At 54.1% G+C, this 19,214-nt stretch overlaps 6 protein-coding genes and 1 non-coding gene across 7 annotated transcripts; 4 read left to right on the top strand and 3 right to left on the bottom strand.

Annotated features, from left to right (window-relative positions):
* Positions 1 to 93: 93 nt before the first annotated feature.
* On the bottom strand, positions 94 to 3,828 carry K489DRAFT_432409 (uncharacterized protein). Its single transcript, XM_033608482.1, has 2 exons — positions 1,002 to 3,828; positions 94 to 944 (listed from the first exon to the last, which is right to left on the bottom strand). The coding sequence occupies exons 1-2, from the start codon at positions 3,678 to 3,680 to the stop codon at positions 192 to 194; spliced, it is 3,432 nt and encodes a 1,143-aa protein (XP_033458467.1). The 5' UTR covers positions 3,681 to 3,828; the 3' UTR covers positions 94 to 191.
* A 157-nt stretch (positions 3,829 to 3,985) lies between these two features.
* Positions 3,986 to 5,722, top strand: K489DRAFT_340503 (uncharacterized protein). The gene is made up of 2 exons (XM_033602264.1): positions 3,986 to 4,072; positions 4,144 to 5,722. The coding sequence occupies exons 1-2, from the start codon at positions 4,066 to 4,068 to the stop codon at positions 5,229 to 5,231; spliced, it is 1,095 nt and encodes a 364-aa protein (XP_033458466.1). The 5' UTR covers positions 3,986 to 4,065; the 3' UTR covers positions 5,232 to 5,722.
* Positions 5,723 to 7,435: 1,713 nt separating this feature from the next.
* K489DRAFT_t38 lies at positions 7,436 to 7,520 on the top strand. Its single transcript has one exon. It is a non-coding gene; the product is annotated as a tRNA-Val (tRNA).
* K489DRAFT_247860 (uncharacterized protein) lies at positions 7,478 to 8,864 on the bottom strand. Its single transcript, XM_033599927.1, has one exon. The coding sequence runs from the start codon at positions 8,770 to 8,772 to the stop codon at positions 7,870 to 7,872; it is 903 nt and encodes a 300-aa protein (XP_033458465.1). The 5' UTR covers positions 8,773 to 8,864; the 3' UTR covers positions 7,478 to 7,869.
* Positions 8,865 to 9,213: 349 nt separating this feature from the next.
* On the top strand, positions 9,214 to 10,528 carry K489DRAFT_247871 (uncharacterized protein). Its single transcript, XM_033599928.1, has 2 exons — positions 9,214 to 9,458; positions 9,519 to 10,528. Exons 1-2 carry the CDS (start codon positions 9,303 to 9,305, stop codon positions 10,356 to 10,358), a joined length of 996 nt encoding a protein of 331 aa, XP_033458464.1. The 5' UTR covers positions 9,214 to 9,302; the 3' UTR covers positions 10,359 to 10,528.
* Positions 10,529 to 12,069: 1,541 nt separating this feature from the next.
* K489DRAFT_381418 (uncharacterized protein) lies at positions 12,070 to 13,213 on the top strand. The gene is made up of 3 exons (XM_033605117.1): positions 12,070 to 12,574; positions 12,649 to 12,776; positions 12,878 to 13,213. The coding sequence occupies exons 1-3, from the start codon at positions 12,510 to 12,512 to the stop codon at positions 12,889 to 12,891; spliced, it is 207 nt and encodes a 68-aa protein (XP_033458463.1). The 5' UTR covers positions 12,070 to 12,509; the 3' UTR covers positions 12,892 to 13,213.
* Positions 13,214 to 13,244: 31 nt separating this feature from the next.
* On the bottom strand, positions 13,245 to 18,050 carry K489DRAFT_381417 (uncharacterized protein). The gene has a single exon (XM_033605116.1). The coding sequence runs from the start codon at positions 17,779 to 17,781 to the stop codon at positions 13,636 to 13,638; it is 4,146 nt and encodes a 1,381-aa protein (XP_033458462.1). The 5' UTR covers positions 17,782 to 18,050; the 3' UTR covers positions 13,245 to 13,635.
* Between the last annotated feature and the right edge of the window lie 1,164 nt (positions 18,051 to 19,214).

Below are 19,214 nucleotides of genomic sequence, written 5' to 3'. Positions count from 1 at the left end.
AACCCTAGGTCAACCCTACGTCGTGGAAATGCAACAGACCGCGTGGCTACCTTCGGCTTGAAAACATAAACGTTACATCACGTTCCGCCTCTGATACTGACGCAAGTTCGTTACTTCGTATAAACTAAGAACATCATGATATACACCTTATTAGACCGTAATCCTGCTTCAGACCTTCGACATTCGAAGATTCAGTGAATGCGTCTCAGATTCTCCACCATGAGCTTCAAATCCTCAACATCCACCTCCAACTCCTTGGCAATTTCCAGCTGAATCTCCGGCGGACAATCGAGGAAGCGCTCAATGAGTTCGCCATCGACGAACCGATTGGGACCCTCCTCACCCATATCTCTAACCTGAGTCTTGACTCCACGGAAGCGGCCGAAAGGCACGTTGCCGGGCGTCTGCACCATCTCAGCCATCTTGGTCTGCATTCGGATGAGCAGATCCTGTTTTCCCGGGGCGATCAGCGCGAAGAGATAGATGGAACCTTCGACGGTGGCAAGAAATGCGCGGGGGATGACGACGGCGCCGGCGGTGGGCACGACGTCGATGCGACGAATGCGATTCACCATCTCGCCGAGCAGCATCTCTGAGGTGACGCGGAGACGGCGGCGATCAGAGGCATTGAAGCCGTTGACTTCGTGCTGAAGGACGACGAGGTTGCCTTCGGCGTCGCTTTGAAGATAGGTGTTTTCGGCGACATTGGCGACGGATGTGCCCCATAGCGTGTCGAAGTGTCGGGCGACTTCGGTGAGTGTGCCGGAGATCCCGGCAATGCCGGGTTTGTATTCGATGAGTGAGAGAGATTTCATGAGATCGGTGACGGCGATGATGTTGCCGGTGACGGAAATGTCGATAGGAGCGGTGGCTGTCCGGTAGGAGCAGATCTTGTCAAGGCGCATGACACTGGAATTCTCGTGCGAGGCCGAGAACATGACCACCTATTAAAAAGTCAGCAAATCGTAAATGAAGAGGATAGTTCCTCCTCTAGCACGTACCGTCTTCACCAGAGCCGCCACGATGTGCCCTTGACATATATCTAAGCACCGACAGGCTCCCTTCGTCTCGCGTTCAGCAACGATCTTCAATCGTCTGTCCTCTGTGACTTCAAGAACGATGACCCTCCCATTCATCGAGTCTGCTTCAGGTTCTTCAAGATATGAAGTTCCAACTACAAATCGCTCAGCAGTCTCACCAGAGCCATCTTCAAGTGGAGCTCGGATGACAGCCTCGATAATCTCATCCTCATTGAGATCAAAGGAGTCCAACTCTTTGAAAGCGATTTCGTCCACAAATTTGAAATGACTTGAGACGGTCTCCACGCCCGCAGTAAGCTCGCGCTTGATACATCCGAGTCCGAAACCTTTCAGCTCGGCAGAATACGCTATTCGTCGAACGGTCTCCTCTATGTAGAGATCTTGCACATGTGTTGTCCTCTCCTCATCCACTGTAGCGAGCTTCAATTGGTCGTTTGATGCAATGGCGATGGCGCGTCCGTACGGCTCGAAAGAGTCAAACGAACAGACGCAAGTGGTGTCCTCTGCAGTGACGGCAGAGAAAACTATTCGGCCCTCGGAGCCATAAATCAGTGAAGGATGTTCACAAGTAGCGAAAACATTCTGCAATCCATCAGCGCGAGGGAGCACGGCGAAGTTGGCTTGTTGTGTGCCGAGAACAATACTCTTCCGGCTTGCAAAGAGCTTGTTCGACGATTCGATCGAATATGTGACGACGTTACCGTCAGCAAGACCAACGAACAGCGTTGCAGGTTGATCGGCCAATATCTTTGCCACCATGAGCGATCGCGGAACTGCTACGCTGCCCTCTTCTGTGACGATTTCAATCGCAATGGTGCTGAGCGACTCTAAGTCCAGGAACGCGACCTTGCCGCCTTCCCAGAAGCCCACCACACAAGTCCTTGATAGTGATGGTGACATGGAGATACACGAGACCTGTTCGTTGTTTCCAAACTCTCGTCGCGCTCTTTCCTGGACGCTGGATCCCGAGAGATCGAGTAGAATTAATGTAGCGCCTTGCAAAGACACCAGAACCGCATCATTGCTGATGGACACTGCCGTGATGGACGCGGGTGCCTGCCATGTGTCTAAGACCATGCCCCCTTCTGCATCTGTCAACAGGACTGATGAGCCTGTAACTTGTATTGATCTACCTCCTGGTAGATCGCTTGCGATAAGGGTGCTTTCTGCCAGGTTGAATCCGCGGTACTGTTCGACTTCTTCGACGTCGCCCTCTTCCGAAAAGACGAATACTCGCGTGTGGGCGACGAAGCTCACAACTAGCGTGTCCACTTGCGTTGCTGCTGCGCTGCTGTGCAGACCGAACACACCTAGGATTGGAGCATCCAAACTTCCTAGATCACCTCTATCCTCGAGACCAACGCCAGATCGCACAGAACGGAGACTACCATCCTGGAATGCCCCTGAACCAGTGACAATGCGTGCCTGGCCGCTGCTGAATTCGTTGACTGGGGCGTCCGAGCTACGATTTCCCATGTCCATGACGGTGAAATCCAGGATTGGCGCAATGTTGGCAAATGTCTGCAAAATCTCCAAGCTCTGAGGTTGGATTGAGATGAGCTGACTATCACCTTGATGACTCCCGACGAATATACGTCCTCCGTCGAGGTATACCAACGTGCTCGCCCGGCTTGTCTTTCCCAGGACGTCAATTTTGAGACCTTTGTACTCCCCTCTCGAATCAGTCTCGACCATCAGAAGGTAGAGCTTGCCGTAGTCATCTGCCAAGGCAAACCGTTGATCATCGATCGCGCACCAAGCAACAAACACTGTTGCTTCGTCTAATGGGACTTCATCCTTGACGTTGTACTCCCACTCATCTACATATGAAATGCTCGTCTCCCCTACGATAAGCATTCCATAAATTGGTGGAGGTAAAGCGATGAGGTGGCTCGCGCCGAGTTCGATCTGACCATTGACTTCTTTGCACTTCTCGAGCTCCGCACTCGAAGGCTCCTCACTCGGCCGTAGAGATGATGAAAATTCCAGCTCCCGGACCTTGACGCGACATTGGTTCTCACTGTCCTCATGTAGGACTGCAAGCTCTGGGTTTGCAAGCTTCGTCCCTGCTTGTCGCTTGTGCAGGAAACAGCTACTCCTTATGGCCAATTCCGGAACGCGCACGGGAATCGGATCACCAAGCTCTCCGATGTCCTGAGTTGCGACAGCTTTGCGCTTGCCCTTTCCAGCATGTGCGATAGGAATGACATTTATGACGCCTTCATAGCATTCCAAGGTCATGAATCGTAATGAAGGATCGACGTTTATCCGGTCACCCGTCTGGCTGTCTCGTGATGTCCGTTCAGCAATGTCCACATAACTCTTCTCGGTATTAAGCTGTTTCTTTTCCGCATCCCAACTGAGCGTGAAGTAGTGATATCTATCTGTACCGACAAATAGGTGATCTGTTGTGCTGGTGGCTGGCCGAATCTTTTGTAGGAGCGTCACTCGACCATAGATTGCCCTCGTATGCTGCAGGACTAAAACAGGAACCTCCTCCGGTGTTCGCTGTTCGGTCGTCCATAGCTCTATGCGATTGGCTTTCGCTACGATCAGATCGTCTGAATCTGCGCTGAGAAAAGAGAGTCGTGTCGCGTGTCGCACGCTCGAAGGTCGGTGAATCGGAGCCAGATATGCCATGGCTGTATTGGTGGCAATGCTTCAGATCTTCAGATTGTGGATCTAGAGGCGATTTCTTATCACGATCGCCAAAATTATGTGATCACCGTAGGAAAGGTCGCTGTGGATTCTGCCTATTTTCGGCGATCTTTGTGTTAAAGAGTGCAGTTGACCTTGCTTACTGCTGATAACCAAAGCCACATCAATGATGCTATGGACCCCATCAATGCACTGGTCGATCTGCCGAAAGCTCAACGCGCATTTAGGCGGGGTACACGCGCCGACGCTGCGATAAATTTATTTCGATTCAAATCGTCATTCGGCATACATTTCGGGCTTCGGATTGTATCTGGGCGATTGACTCTCTCGGCTTCACAAAGTCCTTTATAGCTGTGCGCATTGCATCATGGCGCGTAAGTTGTAATGTGGCATGGCGCATGCTCATGTGAGGATGCTCCCACGACCTGCACTGACACTCCGATAGCAGCGAAGATTGACGACGATCCAGTGACCGCAGAATACGATGTGTTCCTTACGCCCGCCATGGAAGAGCAGATCTTCCTGCTACAATATCCGAACAGACCGCGCACGCGACCGTACAATAACACGTTCGGAGCAACTCCACGAAACATGCGCATAAAACCGAATGCTGGCTACCTAGAAGTTGACGTGAAACTCAACACCGACCACAACTTCAACAAATATATGGGTCTCAAATGGGGCGATGCGTCACAAACATCCAAAGAGCTCCACAACGCGACCGGGACTTATGGTCTTGCTGCTGGTCTCGCTGCTGCCAAATCACGGGCTTTGATGAGCAATCGTGCAAAGCCACTCGCCGACCGTGGTGATCGAGAACTAGCATTCGAGCAAGAGCTTGTCAATTTCCAAAGTGCAGAATCAGAAGGTCGGGTGTTTTCAACACAGACGTTAGGAGGCCAGATTGTGCGGCATGATGGTCAGGAGGAGGCCGGCAAGGCGAATTACTTTGCAGGCACCTTCGACGGCGGCACATTGCATTTGACGAAAATTACGGGCACTGTACAAATGCGACCACAATTCCATCATCTTGACGCAGAAGAGGAGCGGAATCGTATCGCTGCCACACGCGCTCAAGCCGAAGCAGCCGAAGCAGGTCCAGCCCCGGCGGGCCACGCATTGCGACAGCGTGTCATTACGGAAGAGGAGAAGAAGTCGGCTGAGCATCGATTGAAACAGATTCTCAAGGCTGCGGAGCAGGAACAATGGATTCAAATGCAGTATATCGATGAGGAGACTGATCGAGCTTACACCGCGTTTGAGGATAAGCTATTCGTCAAGAATACGGCCGATGCTCCGAATCTTAAGAGCACGATGGACAACATGGAGTATCTTGATGCGATAAGTGCGCCAAGACATGGCAGTCCCACGAGACGGCGCAGGCGGCCACCGCGACGGAAGCGAACGGTCGATCTTGCCGCCGGCGATGACGAGGACCATGACGAGTTTCACGATGACGACGACGACGAGGTTCATGAAGTCGAGAGGGGGGAACCTGCACCTGATGCTGATACACACATGTCGGAAGGCTGAAGTCGAACCCCTTCATGTGCCGAGAAGCCGATGTAACAACAATACTGCATGTACCGTTGGCGCTTACACTACAGTCTGTGGTGTCAGGAGGTAAGCACTCCGCAGGCCAGCTGTATCAGATATCCCGCAGAGGCCGCAAAGGGCCTAAGATTGTAAGTTTTGCCCTATCTTTCGATATCACAATAGGTTGTTTGTCGGATCATCATTGCCGTGAATTGCGTATTGGCCAACGCGGCGTTTTGATTGCGCCAAACTACGGCCGGACGCCCATCAAATCTTTAGGAGACTTCAGGGTCAAATTTGGGAGTGGACGTCATTCAACCAGAACTTCATGCGACAATTGCGTTTTGGAACTACCTAGGTATCCACCGAATGCTTGATGCGAGCGGAGCTTCTCTGTAAATCCGAGACGTGGGATCTGTCTTTGTTATCCTGTCAGTTCAAACCATAGTACTTCAGCTGCATCGAATAACATTTATTGGGACTCAGGGCATTCTTGTATTACTGCAGGAACATCGCATGATCTCGCTAGGTGGTGCTGGCGTGCGATCCTGCCGAGCGCCCACAATGACTGACAAGTGGGGGTTCACCGATTTATTAAAGGCCAGCATCGAAAGGTGTGGGAAGTATATTCACATGCCCTATTCCGCATATCCACAGGCTTCACGGGGTTGCATGAAATGAAATTAACTCCCTCCCAATTATCAGGGGATCGTCCCATCTCCCAAAGGTACAGTAGTTTAATTCCAAAGAATACGGGCGCCGATCCGGTTCACCTTTGAGCCGGGACAAACTCTAAGCGCCGGGACACGAGGCTGCCGAGCGCTTGGCCAGGCCAATCTTTCGCCAATCTACAGCATTTGCCAAACTTGTACGCGGACGGCCTTGCCGGCAATGTTTATTTGCTTCGATGTCGATGGTATGTGTGCGTCTGAGGTTGCGTGTTCTCATGCGGTGTACATGTAGCATCGGAACTTCGGCCATGCGCGGGTGATTCTACGCATCGCCCGCATGCAGTGGTATATAGCTATGCCCGTTTCTCCCTCCTCCACCGCCAGCGTCATCAACTTCCACACTTCTTTGACACTCTCGACTCAGATCAGATCAGTTTGAAACTTCAAGCTGAACACTCCAACGAACATTCTGCACGGAAAAACCTCGTGCAATTCCAGTCGTTATGCTTCCACTCATTCCTATCGTCGTCTTGGCCTACGCCGCTCTCTATGTCTTGACTTGAACGAAACACATTTCCGGACTTTTGAAATACTGTCCATGGGAGGACAATGAATCACACGAGTTAGAGTGTCCGCATACAGCCATCACCCTCTCTACATGTCATGAAGAATATGAGACCTTGCGTTCTTTTGTCCCTTGGTCCTATCCACTGAGTGCGAGATAGTCCGACATTCGGCTAGCCCTTGTCGGCCTCGAGAGCAATCTGTACTGGCAATCCCTTCTTCAGGACCACCGAGGAGCCGGAAAATTCTGGTCGAAGATCACTGCCTAGATTCAAGCCTTCTCGTGCTGCGAGCATTACCTAGAGCAACTGAAGGTTCATCCATAAGAAAGACATTGGCGCCGACCCTACAGTATGTCTGTCCATTCGGAAAGTCGATCTTGACCTTGTGACGCAGAGTCCTGGCTCTCGACTTATTCTTCAACATCGCCATGATCAAAGGTGCTTCCAGTCTACCCTCCGGTCTGGACTGGTCTGGGCCACCAAAGCAGGAATCATGCTCAGGCAGCATGATCGTCCAGCAATATCCACGACGCCTAGCAGAGGGCACCCTATCAACGCTACATGGCCATGAAAACCCACATACAATACCGACCCACAGGCAGGCCGACCACATCGACTTTCACAAGGATCGGGCAAGCGGAACAATCTCAGCTCATTGTGTCAGCACGACGGTGCAATTCTGTTGATTGGAATTGAGCAACAGGAAGCCTCATGAATGATGGGGCGGTGGTTCTGGTGGCCTGTTTTTCAAGGCAATCGAGTGTTCAATCAAGGAAACATCGATCTAAGTGGTTTCGGATATTTCATCAGCCATGTAAATCTGTGTACAATGCGACAATCTGAAGTTTTGCGATGGCGTCTTGTTTCTCCCGTCAACACTGCAATGGAGACAGGTCAGATTGTGTGATTGCAGTGCTTTCTCAATAGCGATATATACTCTCGAGGAAACACCACTCCATCAATTGGTTTCGTGGTGTAGTTGGTTATCACGTGAGTCTAACAATCGTTAGATGCACTCAAGGTCCCCGGTTCGAGCCCGGGCGAAATCAATCTTTTGCATTTTCCTGGCGCTTCCGCCTTAATTCCTTTTAGTCTCGCGTCAGGTATTGATTGATACATGAATAATTTTTGTTCCGTTCGTGTCAAAGATTGGTCGGAACGTTGTGAAGCTTCGCGAGGTAGGGAGCAGTGAGCCGGAAATAATGAACTACAGTTGACCCGCAATTTCGATTTTCACTTCTGGTTGATGAATCAATCGGAGAGGGGTCCTCCTTCCTCGGCATCTGGATTTTTGTCTGAGAATCCGGACAGTGAGCGACGGCATCGCAGCATCGAAACAAAGTGTCTTCGCTGCGTGACATGTCATCATCAACTTTCACGGTGGATTCCAGCCATCCATCAAGCAGCGTCGCCCCATCCCAACATGTCTTCCAATTCCCTCGTCTTTCTCTCCCTCTCGGCCTGCTGATCCCGCTCCCTTTGCTCTTTCCTTCGTTTCAGCGTTTCCTCATCTTCGAAGTCAGAGGAAGGATTGCGACCATCCTTCCCCAGATCTGCCACCAATCCTTGCAGCAGGCCTGTACCCCATCCATCCCGATCGAAACCTTCGTCTCCCTTCCTGGCGCTGGCATTGTTGGCGGAAGTGCTCTCCGCATCGAAGTTTTGCTTTCGCTTCTTGCTATTCCCCAGTGCGGCTTGAAATTTCTCGGAATTGCGCTCGACCCACGTCTTCACATTCTCCTCGAGGTCGGGCAGGATGATTCCTGCAACGTAACTTGCAAAGTACGGTGAAGCGCCAGCTGAGTCACTGCCGCGAATTCCATGGACGATACAGCTGTGTAGCTCGAAATCACCTCGTTCTCCGTCGGTCTGGTTCGCACCACGTGTGAAGCGGGAGACCGGTAAAGGCGCGACACGGTCCCAGAGGGACACGATGGACTTCAGGAGCTCTTGTGCAGAGTTCTTCGTCTGCGATTCGCTCTCCCCTGCGTCGCCAGCACCTCGTCCATTCCGCGTCTGTTTGAAATCCGATGGTAATGCGATGTTGACCTCGATGGAATTTGTGGGGCTCAGTTGCCTTCGCCCGCCAATGTAGACGGTGTCGTGGTCGGCGGCGTCATCTTCAAGGCGAGGGTCAGGTGAAAATGCCGACGGGGTTTGCACGGCGCGGAATCGAACTTGAACAAAGAGACGCGGGACGCCGAAGGTGCTCGTGTGTAGTTTTGTAAGCTCATCGGCCATCTCGTCTTTCTGTGACGATGTGAGGGAGATGGCATGGTTGATGTGATATATGGAAGTCATTTCCGCTGTTTCTTTGAGGCTTCTTTCACTTGTCTTCTCGAATGTGTACTTCGATCCAACGTGGCTGCCCTTGCTGTACTCCTCAACTAAGATTCTGACAAGTTCAGATCAACCGATACTTGGGGACGATACAATTCGTTACACAGAATTTGCTGTTGCGCGGACGGGTATTTGATGCGATCGGATGCCGCTCCCGAGATGCCCGTGTGTGTTCGATCGACATAGGGCGCTGCACGTCGACGTGGAGCCGCAAAGATCCATATTTGTGTCAAAACGTCGAATATATGTGATGTTCTCAATAAGAAAGCGGCTCAGACACATAACCATGGGCGTGAGAGATCTTCGCTCTTGACCTGCTAAGAAGCTTCACGTCCAGTCATCAGGTAAAGAATGCGGCACGGTCCCAGCCGGCAGTCGCAGGAATGATTACACACGCAGGCTGCAATCCGACCGCTCTTGCCCGTCATCTTCATTATCACTGTGAACAACGATTCGCCAGTTCTTGACATCGGTCATACACAAGAAGGATCATGAACAGCGACGCGACCCCCGCGCTCGGGCACCTGCCGCTGGAGCGCTACATCTTGTCTCGATGGAACGATAAAGAGTATGCAAAAGATGATGCCGCCACGCGTCGTAAGAGATTGGCTCGGAAATTCGTCGAGATAGGCAATCTGGGACGGTTGGTATGTTGTAAGAGAATCGAGCGTCTTTATGAAGCATCTGTTGATGATTGACCCCGTCAGCTAGCTCTGGCACCATTTGCTGGCGACCCTGAACCAGATCTCCCGCCACAATCGGAGTGGAATGAAATATTGGCAGAACTTCGAACAGAGGGCCAGCGTCGTCACAGCGTTTCTAGACAACATCCCTGGTCGTTCATTTGGCTGAGAACTTACTACGCAGATGGTAGTGATGCTGGTCACAAAGCTCTTCTTGATGAACTCAATTGGGAAATTGCCCTTCACCAGGAGGAAAACATACTTGACGATGCAGCGCTTTACTCGTATGGGGATGATTGGACCGCCATCTTTGAGGTCTTACCGGAATTCTTTTTCGAGATGCTCGGGGAGTACGTCATGAGGAGGGACAACATTATGAGCTCCCCAACAGATCTTGATAGAGCGCTGAAAAGCCATCTCGGTCATGAGCTCCTTGTCCGCGAATGCTATCAACGGTGCGCCGTCAGGCAACCGCCAACCGCGCGAGAACAGGATGCGGGTCTCAGTGGAGGGTACCCTGGCGGAAACGAGTTCCAAGATGCGGTTATAGAGCTACACTACGACGCAGCCGCCACGTACATGTTCGTCGCAGACAAAGAGGCAATCGAGACAGGCGAAGTCGCCGTTCTCTTCATTGACGATTGTGGGCGAGTCATCCGCCACAATCGCATTCCGCCTCAGGATTGTGAATCGCTCAGCGGTAGTTGGATGGAGTGTTCTTTGCACGAAATTTACGAATTTGTTGACGGTAAACCTGGACCCGCATATTCAAGGGGCGGAGTCTGCGGCCCTCCGTTCGCCACTCATGATGTTCGTGCATTGGAGGCGGAACGGCAAACCAAGGCAGCTTTGGAGCCGCTATGAACTCTGCGCTACAATAGGAAACCGATCGGATCGGCTTGAGTCTACACCAGCGCCCGTCCAATGTCCGTAACTTCTCGAACAGCCGTTCGTGAGAACTCGACTGTAACTTTTCCTCACAGTCCCCGTCGCACTCAGGAACCGCTTCGAACCTTTTTTAGATCGCGTTGCATCTCCGTTCCCTAGGTCAATAAAAGGGTCAAACAAAACTGCGCCTCAATCAGTGTGCACACCAGATTTCGGAAGTCGAGAAACAAAAGGCTTGGAACAGCGACTCTTGATGAGCTGAAACAACAGACGAGATTGTGCTACTGACACGAGCATACAGACCTCATTTCTGGAATGCACTCCGGTAATTTGCCGACTTATCCCCCTGCTGTGGGATGCAAGCTCCAAGTACCCAGACGACCCTCGGGTCCTTGTTATACAAGTCACTATCGTAGGGCCATGTTGCTTCATAGCGTTGGGATATCGTCACACTTTAACTTCATGCGCAAGAAACAGCTCATGCAAATGGCTCAAAATATTACTCAACCTTGCTGTTCACGCTTCAAAGCTGCCCAGATGAGCTTGAAGGAGCGTAGAGCTGAAATTCTCAGGCAGTTGCAGAGGCGAAGTAGGCATCGGTAGCTTTCGATTTCACCTACATATAAGTGAGGAGCCTCTTGTTGAAAATGTTATCGATATATTTTGATCATCGTCCGCCCCTCGCGGTCACTCTGATTTCAACCTCTTACAACATCATTTCTTAGTCAAGCTGCAGCAAGTCAAAACGAGACTCAAAGCCTTTCCGAATCGATGTGTTATCTTTCAGGACGAGGTATGATGAGCGAAGGGAGCATCGTCTGAGAGTATCTGAACATGCCATCCATGACATAGCTTCATAGTGAACGGAACAAGACGCCATAGATGATGTAAGGTCAGTGTACCATTCTTTGAGTAGCGTCGTGCCATCCGATAGTCCAGCGGTCGTAGCACGCATGCTGCAAAACTACACCACAACGCTTCGTCCAAGAGCGCGCGCACAAGTAAGTTCACAGCGCTTCGGACAGCGATGGAATATGCACTTGACCCGATTGCCAATCTCAGATAGGGAACTGAATGATGGTCCAGCATTTTTCCTAGGCTCGAAGTCACGGATATGCTGTGCTATTGCGACCCGTGAACAAGAACGTGGAGGTGATGTTTCATACTGTATCGACCAGACGTACAGTTCGGCGCACACGAATCTCGCTACGGGAAACTTCGATCACATCACATCTACGGTAGACGTGCAAGCAACCGTCGTCGCCCACATCGTCGTCAACGTCACGTGCCCACTGCGGCTCCCATCGGCAAGATTGACGGCGCCGCTTCCCTCCTCTTTGCTCTAGTCTAGGCCGAGTCGTATATCGAACAGATCGCGCGTTGCAAAAGCGATGAGCGATCGAAGGCGAAAAATCATGTGCTCCGTGTCTTGTCCATTTCGTCAACATTCTTGTTGCCCGTCCAGTTCTTTTCCTACATGCCGACCCTGAATGTGTGGAGGCGACGACTAGAGTCACTAGACTCGATGGAAGTGCTGGGGAAGACCTGAACTGTGTGGGGAAATCGGGAGCCGTCCCAGTCCCGATTCGGTGCAGTGAGCACACGATGACCTGCATGATGGACCCGTGGGGAAAAGCCTCTGGGGGAGGGGCGCGTCCCTCTCGATGCCCCGTCATCTTGTACGTAAAACCGCAGCGCCTCGATCCGTCGAGTCCAGGTTCGAAGAATAAGGCGTGGTGAGGCGATGAGGTCCGGTCGGCACTTTCGGGGTCCTCGTTCCGATCGCGAGACCTGCGGTCTTGCATGGTGACGGTACAGTAGCTCACAGTAGGCAGCCAGATTGTCATCATTCATCGCAGACTCCTTGGGTACATATAGGGAGGGTGTCCTGTGCCATGTATGCACGAGGGAGACACACCGCGTTGTCAACATAGACACACACACCACGCCAACACCACACTTCATCCTTCCCTTGCCGCGGCTTGTCTTCCCTTGCGATCACTTCTAACAGACTCAACCCATCGTCTTCGATATCTCCCTCGTTCTCCCTCTCACTCCGCACAAATCCCACCACATCTTCTTCAAACGAAACAAGACCAGACGAGGCTACTTCCCGCCGTCGCGACAATGGCCGCACCGCCGTCATCGACAGCCCCGTTCCGCAACACCATGCCCTCCACCCGCCTCTTCAGGTAATAAGCAACACCGCCATTGCCTCCCAACGCCACTCAGATCCAATCCGCTGACCCACGACGATACCACGCAGTCCCCGCAACGCCTTCCTCTTCAGCACGGCGACTGTGCTCAGCGGCTTCATCGCGCTGCGCTGGCGCACGGAGCAGGACCGGCGGAGGAGGAACCAGGGCACATTCCACGTCGAACCCGCGCGATCCGGTACGTGTTCCAATCAGCATTGTGCCTTTGATCTCCCCGCGGCTCGTTGCGAGGATGCACGCGGTCCGTCAGGTCCAGACCGATTTGCTGACATGTCACAGGTGGCGGGATCTGAGCAGCAGGACGACGCAAGGCAAGGCCGAACACGTAAGCAGAGGACGGCCTGAGCAGATGGCTTTCTGTCGGGCAGACGACACAGGGTTGGGGTTGTCCCGGCCGAATGCGATGCTGGAACGGGGCATGGGGGAGCGGAGATGAGAGCTACAAGCGCCCTCGAATTGTTCGACTTTTCTTCCCTCTGCGTCGTGCTCCCCTCCCCGGACGGAAAAGTTGCCCCCCTCCCCTCGGAGAAACAGGGGGAAAGAACCTCACGATGTATCACCATGTAAACAGCACGAAAGAAAAAACGCAATAAAACGAAATATCATTTCCCGCGAATTCGCAATTTTGCAGAAATTTTCACTGTGAGGTCTGCTGCTACCGACTCCTCGTCTCGGTGCAATGGCCGAAACTGCCCTTGTGGGAAACGACGATGGGATGCGATGCGATGCGAGGATGTAGAATGTAGAAGGTGAAGTAGAAGAAGCGAGAAGAAGAAGAAGAAGCAGAAGAAGCAGCAGCGATGGTCCCGAAACGGCCGTTCCCTCACCGCCGTGTTACAAGGACCACCACCTCCCTTTTCCAAATAAATGAGAACGAATAAAAAGCCAACGGACCTTCAGACTAAACCTTCCCGTCCGTCTTCCCATCCTCCTCAGCCCATCTATCCACATCCAAATCCATATCCATGTCCTTCCCCTTTCCATTCCCTCTCCGTTCTCTCCACCATCCTGCCTCCGATCCGAGCAGCGTCGTGCGATCATCCCGCCGCCGCCCCCTCCTTCTTACTATTATTACCGTTATGACCGTTGTTCCGGTTCGCCTCGCGCATCTCCTTGAGGATTTCCGCGAAGCCGAGTTCGAGGGTGTTCATCCTGGCGAGGAGGATCCTGGAGAGGCGGCGGTCGGATCGGCGCGTGCTTTCGTCGTCGTCGTCGTCGTCGTCCCGCTCCTCTGCCTCATCCTCGCCCTCGTCGACGTCCACGACGCCCTCGTCGTCATCATCATCGTCGTCGTCGTCGTCCCCGCGTTTCCCGCGGATCGCCGCTCCAGGACCACCGCCGACGGCGGCTTTCGTCGCTGGGAATCGGAAGCCCATGACGCCCTCCTTTTCCCGCTCCCGCTCCCGCTGCCTCCGCAGGAAGCCGACGGCCCTCAAGCGCGTGCCGGAGCCGGTGGAGGAGAAGCTGGGGCGGGGCAGGTCGGCGGCGGGGACGTGGGAGAATTTGTTGTCGCCGATCTCCGAGGCGAGGTCGAGTATGGGGATCCTGCGGCCGGCGCGGTTCTGCGCGGGGCGGCGGGTCGTCGGGGGCGTCGGGCCGGCGGCGGCGGGGGACCCGGAGGTGAAGAGCGGGAGACTCCCCGGCGGGGCGGTCTGCAGGCGCGTCGGGAAGAAGGGGGGTCTTTGCTGCTGTTGTTGCTGCTGCTGCTGCTGTTTTTGTAGCTGGGATTGCTGTGCGGCGATGGAGGCGGCGGTCGGGGTCGCGGCGCTGGAGGCGGTGCCCGTGGCGAACGCGGTGGTGGTCGTGACGGTGGGGCGTTTCGGTGGTGACGGACGGGGAGGACCGGAGGTCTTGTTTGCGGTGTTTATCGGGTCCGATGGGAACTGTTTGATGGCCGTGGGGGGACGCTTCGCGGATGAGGTGTTGGAAGTCGGCTGTTGAGCTGAGCCCGGAGGAGGAGGCGAGACGGGAGTCGATGATGTGGTCGTGTGAGTCTCGACCGCTGGTCGCGTAGGCGACGTGTGGGAGGAGCGTGTCCGGAGGGATCCATCGGCGTCCGGCTGGGCTTGCTGTTGTGACGCGGGCCGCGGGTGATGTGACAGGACGGGAGAATAGACCATCGTCGCGCTGGACGTGTTCCGGCTGTGTCGCGCGCTCCTTGGCTCTACCCTGCTGACGTCCGCCATCGAGGCGTCGGGCGAATCGCGCAGTCGCGCACGCGCGGCATGAGACAGCCGCAGGGTCGGATGTGGGACACGATTGGTGAGAGGGGTGCGGAAGTATTCGGATTCACTGTCATCGAGTATCGGCGAGGTAGCATCGCGTTCGCGGATGGAGACGGCGCTCTCGCCGAAATGAGGCGCGGCACTGACCGATGAGAGCTCCATGCGGCTCTCGTTGTCGGCATCGACATCGTCGCCATCCGTCTCCCCGGGTTGGGTCATGCCGCTGGGACTTTCCTCTCGGCTGGCCAGTCTGGGAATTAATTCCCGGTGCGAATCGGTGCCAGGCATTGATGAGCGCGAGGGCCGCGCACGAGGCATTGCTTGCTGCTGCTGTTGATGATGCTGTCCATCGGGGTCGCTCGTCGCGCTTGTATTGTCATTATTTACACCTCGAGGTCGCTTCAACTGTTGACGCAGACGTTCCGTCGTCGTCAAGCGTCGTGGCTTGGGTCTGCGGTACTCCAGCCGCTCAAGTACACTCCGAGGCTGTTCAAGCGGAGGACTGGCCCCACCTTGAGTTTCAGCAAACTGCATCCAGGTGTCGACGACGCTCTTCGAGTTATCCCGACCGTCGCTGCCCACTTTGCGCGGCAGAGTTCGGACGGTATCGCCCTGGAACGGCCGTCGGAAGACCTCTTCTAGCGCACGGTCTTTGCGGATCCCGATGATGGATGGTTCGCGCATGCGATGACCCGGGCTGAACATCTCGGGCGCCTTGTTTATGCTGAAAGCCACGGGGCCCTTTTGTCGGGTCGGCTGGTGCTCGACGAGATCGGTCGGGGCATATGAGCTCCGGGCCATGATGACTCGTTCATAGAGGAAGATGACGAACAGGATCGGACTGTGGGTGAACTTGATGATGGTCCGATTGAACTTGACATATCGCGACATGGGCACGATGAAGCGGATCGGGCTCAGGACCCACCCGATGATGTTGGCGGGCGCGACGTAGCTAAACAACGCATCCGACTTCACCATGGATATGGTATTGATGGCGAAGAGGAACTGATGCTCTTCTTCGGCGTTCTTGACGATCGCCATGAAGCTGTTGGTCAGAACGGTGATGAGGATCGTCACGATGAGGAAGTGACAGATGATCAGAAATATGGCCATGATGGCTTTCCCGAGGAGGTTGTATCCAGCCCAGTGGTCCCACGCGGCGGGGGTGAAGCCCATGACGATCTGGAAGATGATGTAGGCGACCCCGTTCGCGTCTATGTTCTCGTCGGAGAAAGCCAGGGTGAAGGCGACGAAGAAGCCCGAACAGAAGATCAAAATCAGCACCAGAATGGCGATGAGATCTTGGGCCATCAATCGAAAGGCGATGAGCAATTGGGAGAAATATCGGTAGTGGTCCAAGACGCCGAACAGCCGCGGGAAGAGCAAGATGGCCGTCGAGGCCAGCACATCGTATGCGACCCCAGAGATGCGATGTTTGTTGCTGTCCGCGAGGAGGACGCCGTATAATCGCAGGCAGTAGTAGGTCGCGAAGAGGAGCAAAATCCCGAGATCGAACGCATTCCAGAAGCTGAGGATATACAGTCCGAAGCCCTGTTCGGTGAAGCCCACCACTTCATCGAGCATATATCCTGCGCTCCATAACCAGAAGAGAACCTCCAGCGGCGTGATGTCCAAGCTGCGTTCGCTGAGGACGGCGACGAAGAGCACCAGCATGGTCGCGAAGCTCAGCGTGCTGAAGACTTGACGGTATCGCGGGACCCGTAGTCGACTCAGTTTGAATAGGGAGGCATCTCGCGGGTCGTAGAGCGTGACCGAACGTCGAGCTGGCAAGAATGCCATCGGCTGAGCTGCTACCTCGGTGGATTGGCCCTTGCTCGCGGTCAGAGCAATGGTTGGGACGCCCCAAGCGGCTCTTTTTCCGGAAGTGCCATAATCGGCCGCCCGGGCGCGAGGCGAGAGCGACGCCGTCGTCTTCTGCTGGCGATGGAGGTTATCCTGTTCCGAGTGGAATACGATATTGCCCGACCAGATGGCCTCCAGGTGCTGCACGACGAGCGGATGGGCGAGGAAGCGTTTGGCTTCGGCGCGAATGGCGACCTCGATGGTGCTGACGCGGACGATGCGCGGCGCGGGTCGACGACTGATCAGACTGTCCGTGTTGGCGGCACGTCCGGCGGCCGGCACGTCGTCCAGCGCGATCATGCCCTGGAGCGGGTTGAAGTCGTAGGATAAGGCGTCGATCAATTCCCACGTCGAAAACTCCCGCAGCAGGCGCATGGAGAGGAGCTCGCTGACCAGCGCTCGAGTGCGCAGGACTCCGACATTCCCGGGATGTGTTTGTCCCTCCTTGTGGAATTGCAAGCAATTGGCTATCAGGGCACATAGGGTGGCCCGATTGAAGTGATCTTTCCGGATCTCGCTCTGGATGGGCTTGACGAGGAATTGACTGATCTGCGGACTCCGGAGCTGATCCCATGACAGCGTCGTCTCACACCGCTGGACGATCAACAAGCGGATGGCGTGGGTGATGTTGTACAACGGCAGACCGTCGAGATGTGCCGCCGAGAAAATGGGCAAGAGCGGTGCATCCTCTCCCTGGTCCTCGTCACCGAGCTCTTCGCCGTTCCCGCCGTGTCCGTCGTCGTCTCCTCTCGGGTTTCGGTCAAAGTAGGACGGACCTGCGCCGAGATGGCGTCGTGGGAATTGTCTCCGGCGGCCATCCTCTTGTGCTACCTCGCCTCGGGGATGTTCGTTCCCACGCGCATCGTAGGCGCCGTACCTACCACGTCGGGTGCCGGGGCCATGCGCGTAATCCTGCTCTTGTTCTTCATCGTCGTCGTTCTCGTCATCATCGTCGTCGTCGTCATCATCGGCGTCACGGAATGGGCGATGGGAGGGTGAGACGCCGGGGGATTGAGCCGGCCATGTCTCGCGCGGGTCGTCGTTGTCAGCTCTCCGTCCGCCACGACTGAGAGAGCGGAAGAGGTGCCGGAGCATCGGTGGAGTCCAAGGCGTGGAGGGGAAGCGGAGCAGGAGCGGGAGGGAGGGAGGGAGGTCACTCCAATGGTGAAACAGCGCCACCACTCATACCCACCGTCGTCGTGGAACTCAGTCCGAAAGGGACAGCGATGGCGATGTCGTCGGGGGGACTCGTGCTTTCAACATCACCACACGAAGAACAGATGAGACGAGATGAAATGGGAGGGAAGATGATTCGCCGGATCTCCCGTGCTTTGTGATTTCTTTCTACAGTAACCTACCTGGGCACGCACGTGAATAATAATCAGAAAGAAAGAATGATAACGGTACTCTTCTTCAGTCCGGTTCACGCGGCGGGATCGACTGCAGCACTTGCCGAATGGACGATGGCGCGGGATATCGTGTGAGAAGGCCGGTCATGATGATGATAATCCCAAACATACATACATATACATACAGTACATCCATCCATCCATCCATCCATCCATCCATCCATCCAGTATACCACCCATGGGATGTGTGTGTCCGCTCGGGTTCATCAAACTAAAGATTGGGTGAAATGTGGTGGGCAGGTGGGCGAGAGAAAAAGCCTCATGTGATATGAATTGTAGAGTAGAGCAGACGGTATAGTGTATGTATTAGCGTCATGGAATGGAGAGATGGATGGATGGATGGATACTGTAGATAAATGCTGTACTGTAGCACTCACTCACTTCCTCACTCACTCCCTCACTCACTCTCCCTCACTCACTCTCCCTCCATCGTGATGAGATGAGATGAGCTCATATGGAAATGAGATGAAATGAAATGAGGGCATCGTGAGATAAGAATGCGTCTGGTCTCTCTCTCTCTCTCTCTCTCTCTCTCTCTCTCTGTCTCTCTCTCCCATCACGTGGAATTGCAGCTCGAAGGTGGGCCTCGTTCTCCAGCCGCAGATGATACGCGGGCGAGCTCCATTTTACCATCAATACTAATAACAATCCTCCCTTCTGCGTCACACTTGATTGATTGTATGTATGCCTGAACATACCTTGGTAGGATACGATACATACACGCTTCGACATCTACAGCGCTGGAGAAGAGGTCCATCTTCACGACGACAGAAGCGCGTTGTGATCTCCTGTTGCATCTGTCTGGCCTTCACCGCGGGAATGTCCACGCGGATGACGGAATGATTGATGCATGCATGCATCATCCGCTGCAGCTGGGGTACATATATGTACATGCATGAGGTGGATGCGCGTATGCAGGCAGGCCGGGGACGAGAGACTTCCATCTGATCTCCTGCTCCTCCTTCTCAACTGTATATTCCGATCCAACGACACCACAGCATACATACATACATACACACATATGCCTTCACCTCATCTCGCGGGTCCGTAATAATCCCTTACCAGCCAGCAGAAAATGTGTAATTCACTGTAAAAAATAAATTCACTCTGCCTGCTACT

Source organism: Dissoconium aciculare, assembly GCF_010015565.1.
Source record: "Dissoconium aciculare CBS 342.82 unplaced genomic scaffold K489scaffold_8, whole genome shotgun sequence".
Classification (NCBI taxonomy): Eukaryota; Fungi; Ascomycota; class Dothideomycetes; order Mycosphaerellales; family Dissoconiaceae; genus Dissoconium; species Dissoconium aciculare.
The sequence above is the reverse complement of the archived record's forward strand: the minus strand, read 5'-3'. Positions and strand labels throughout refer to the sequence as shown.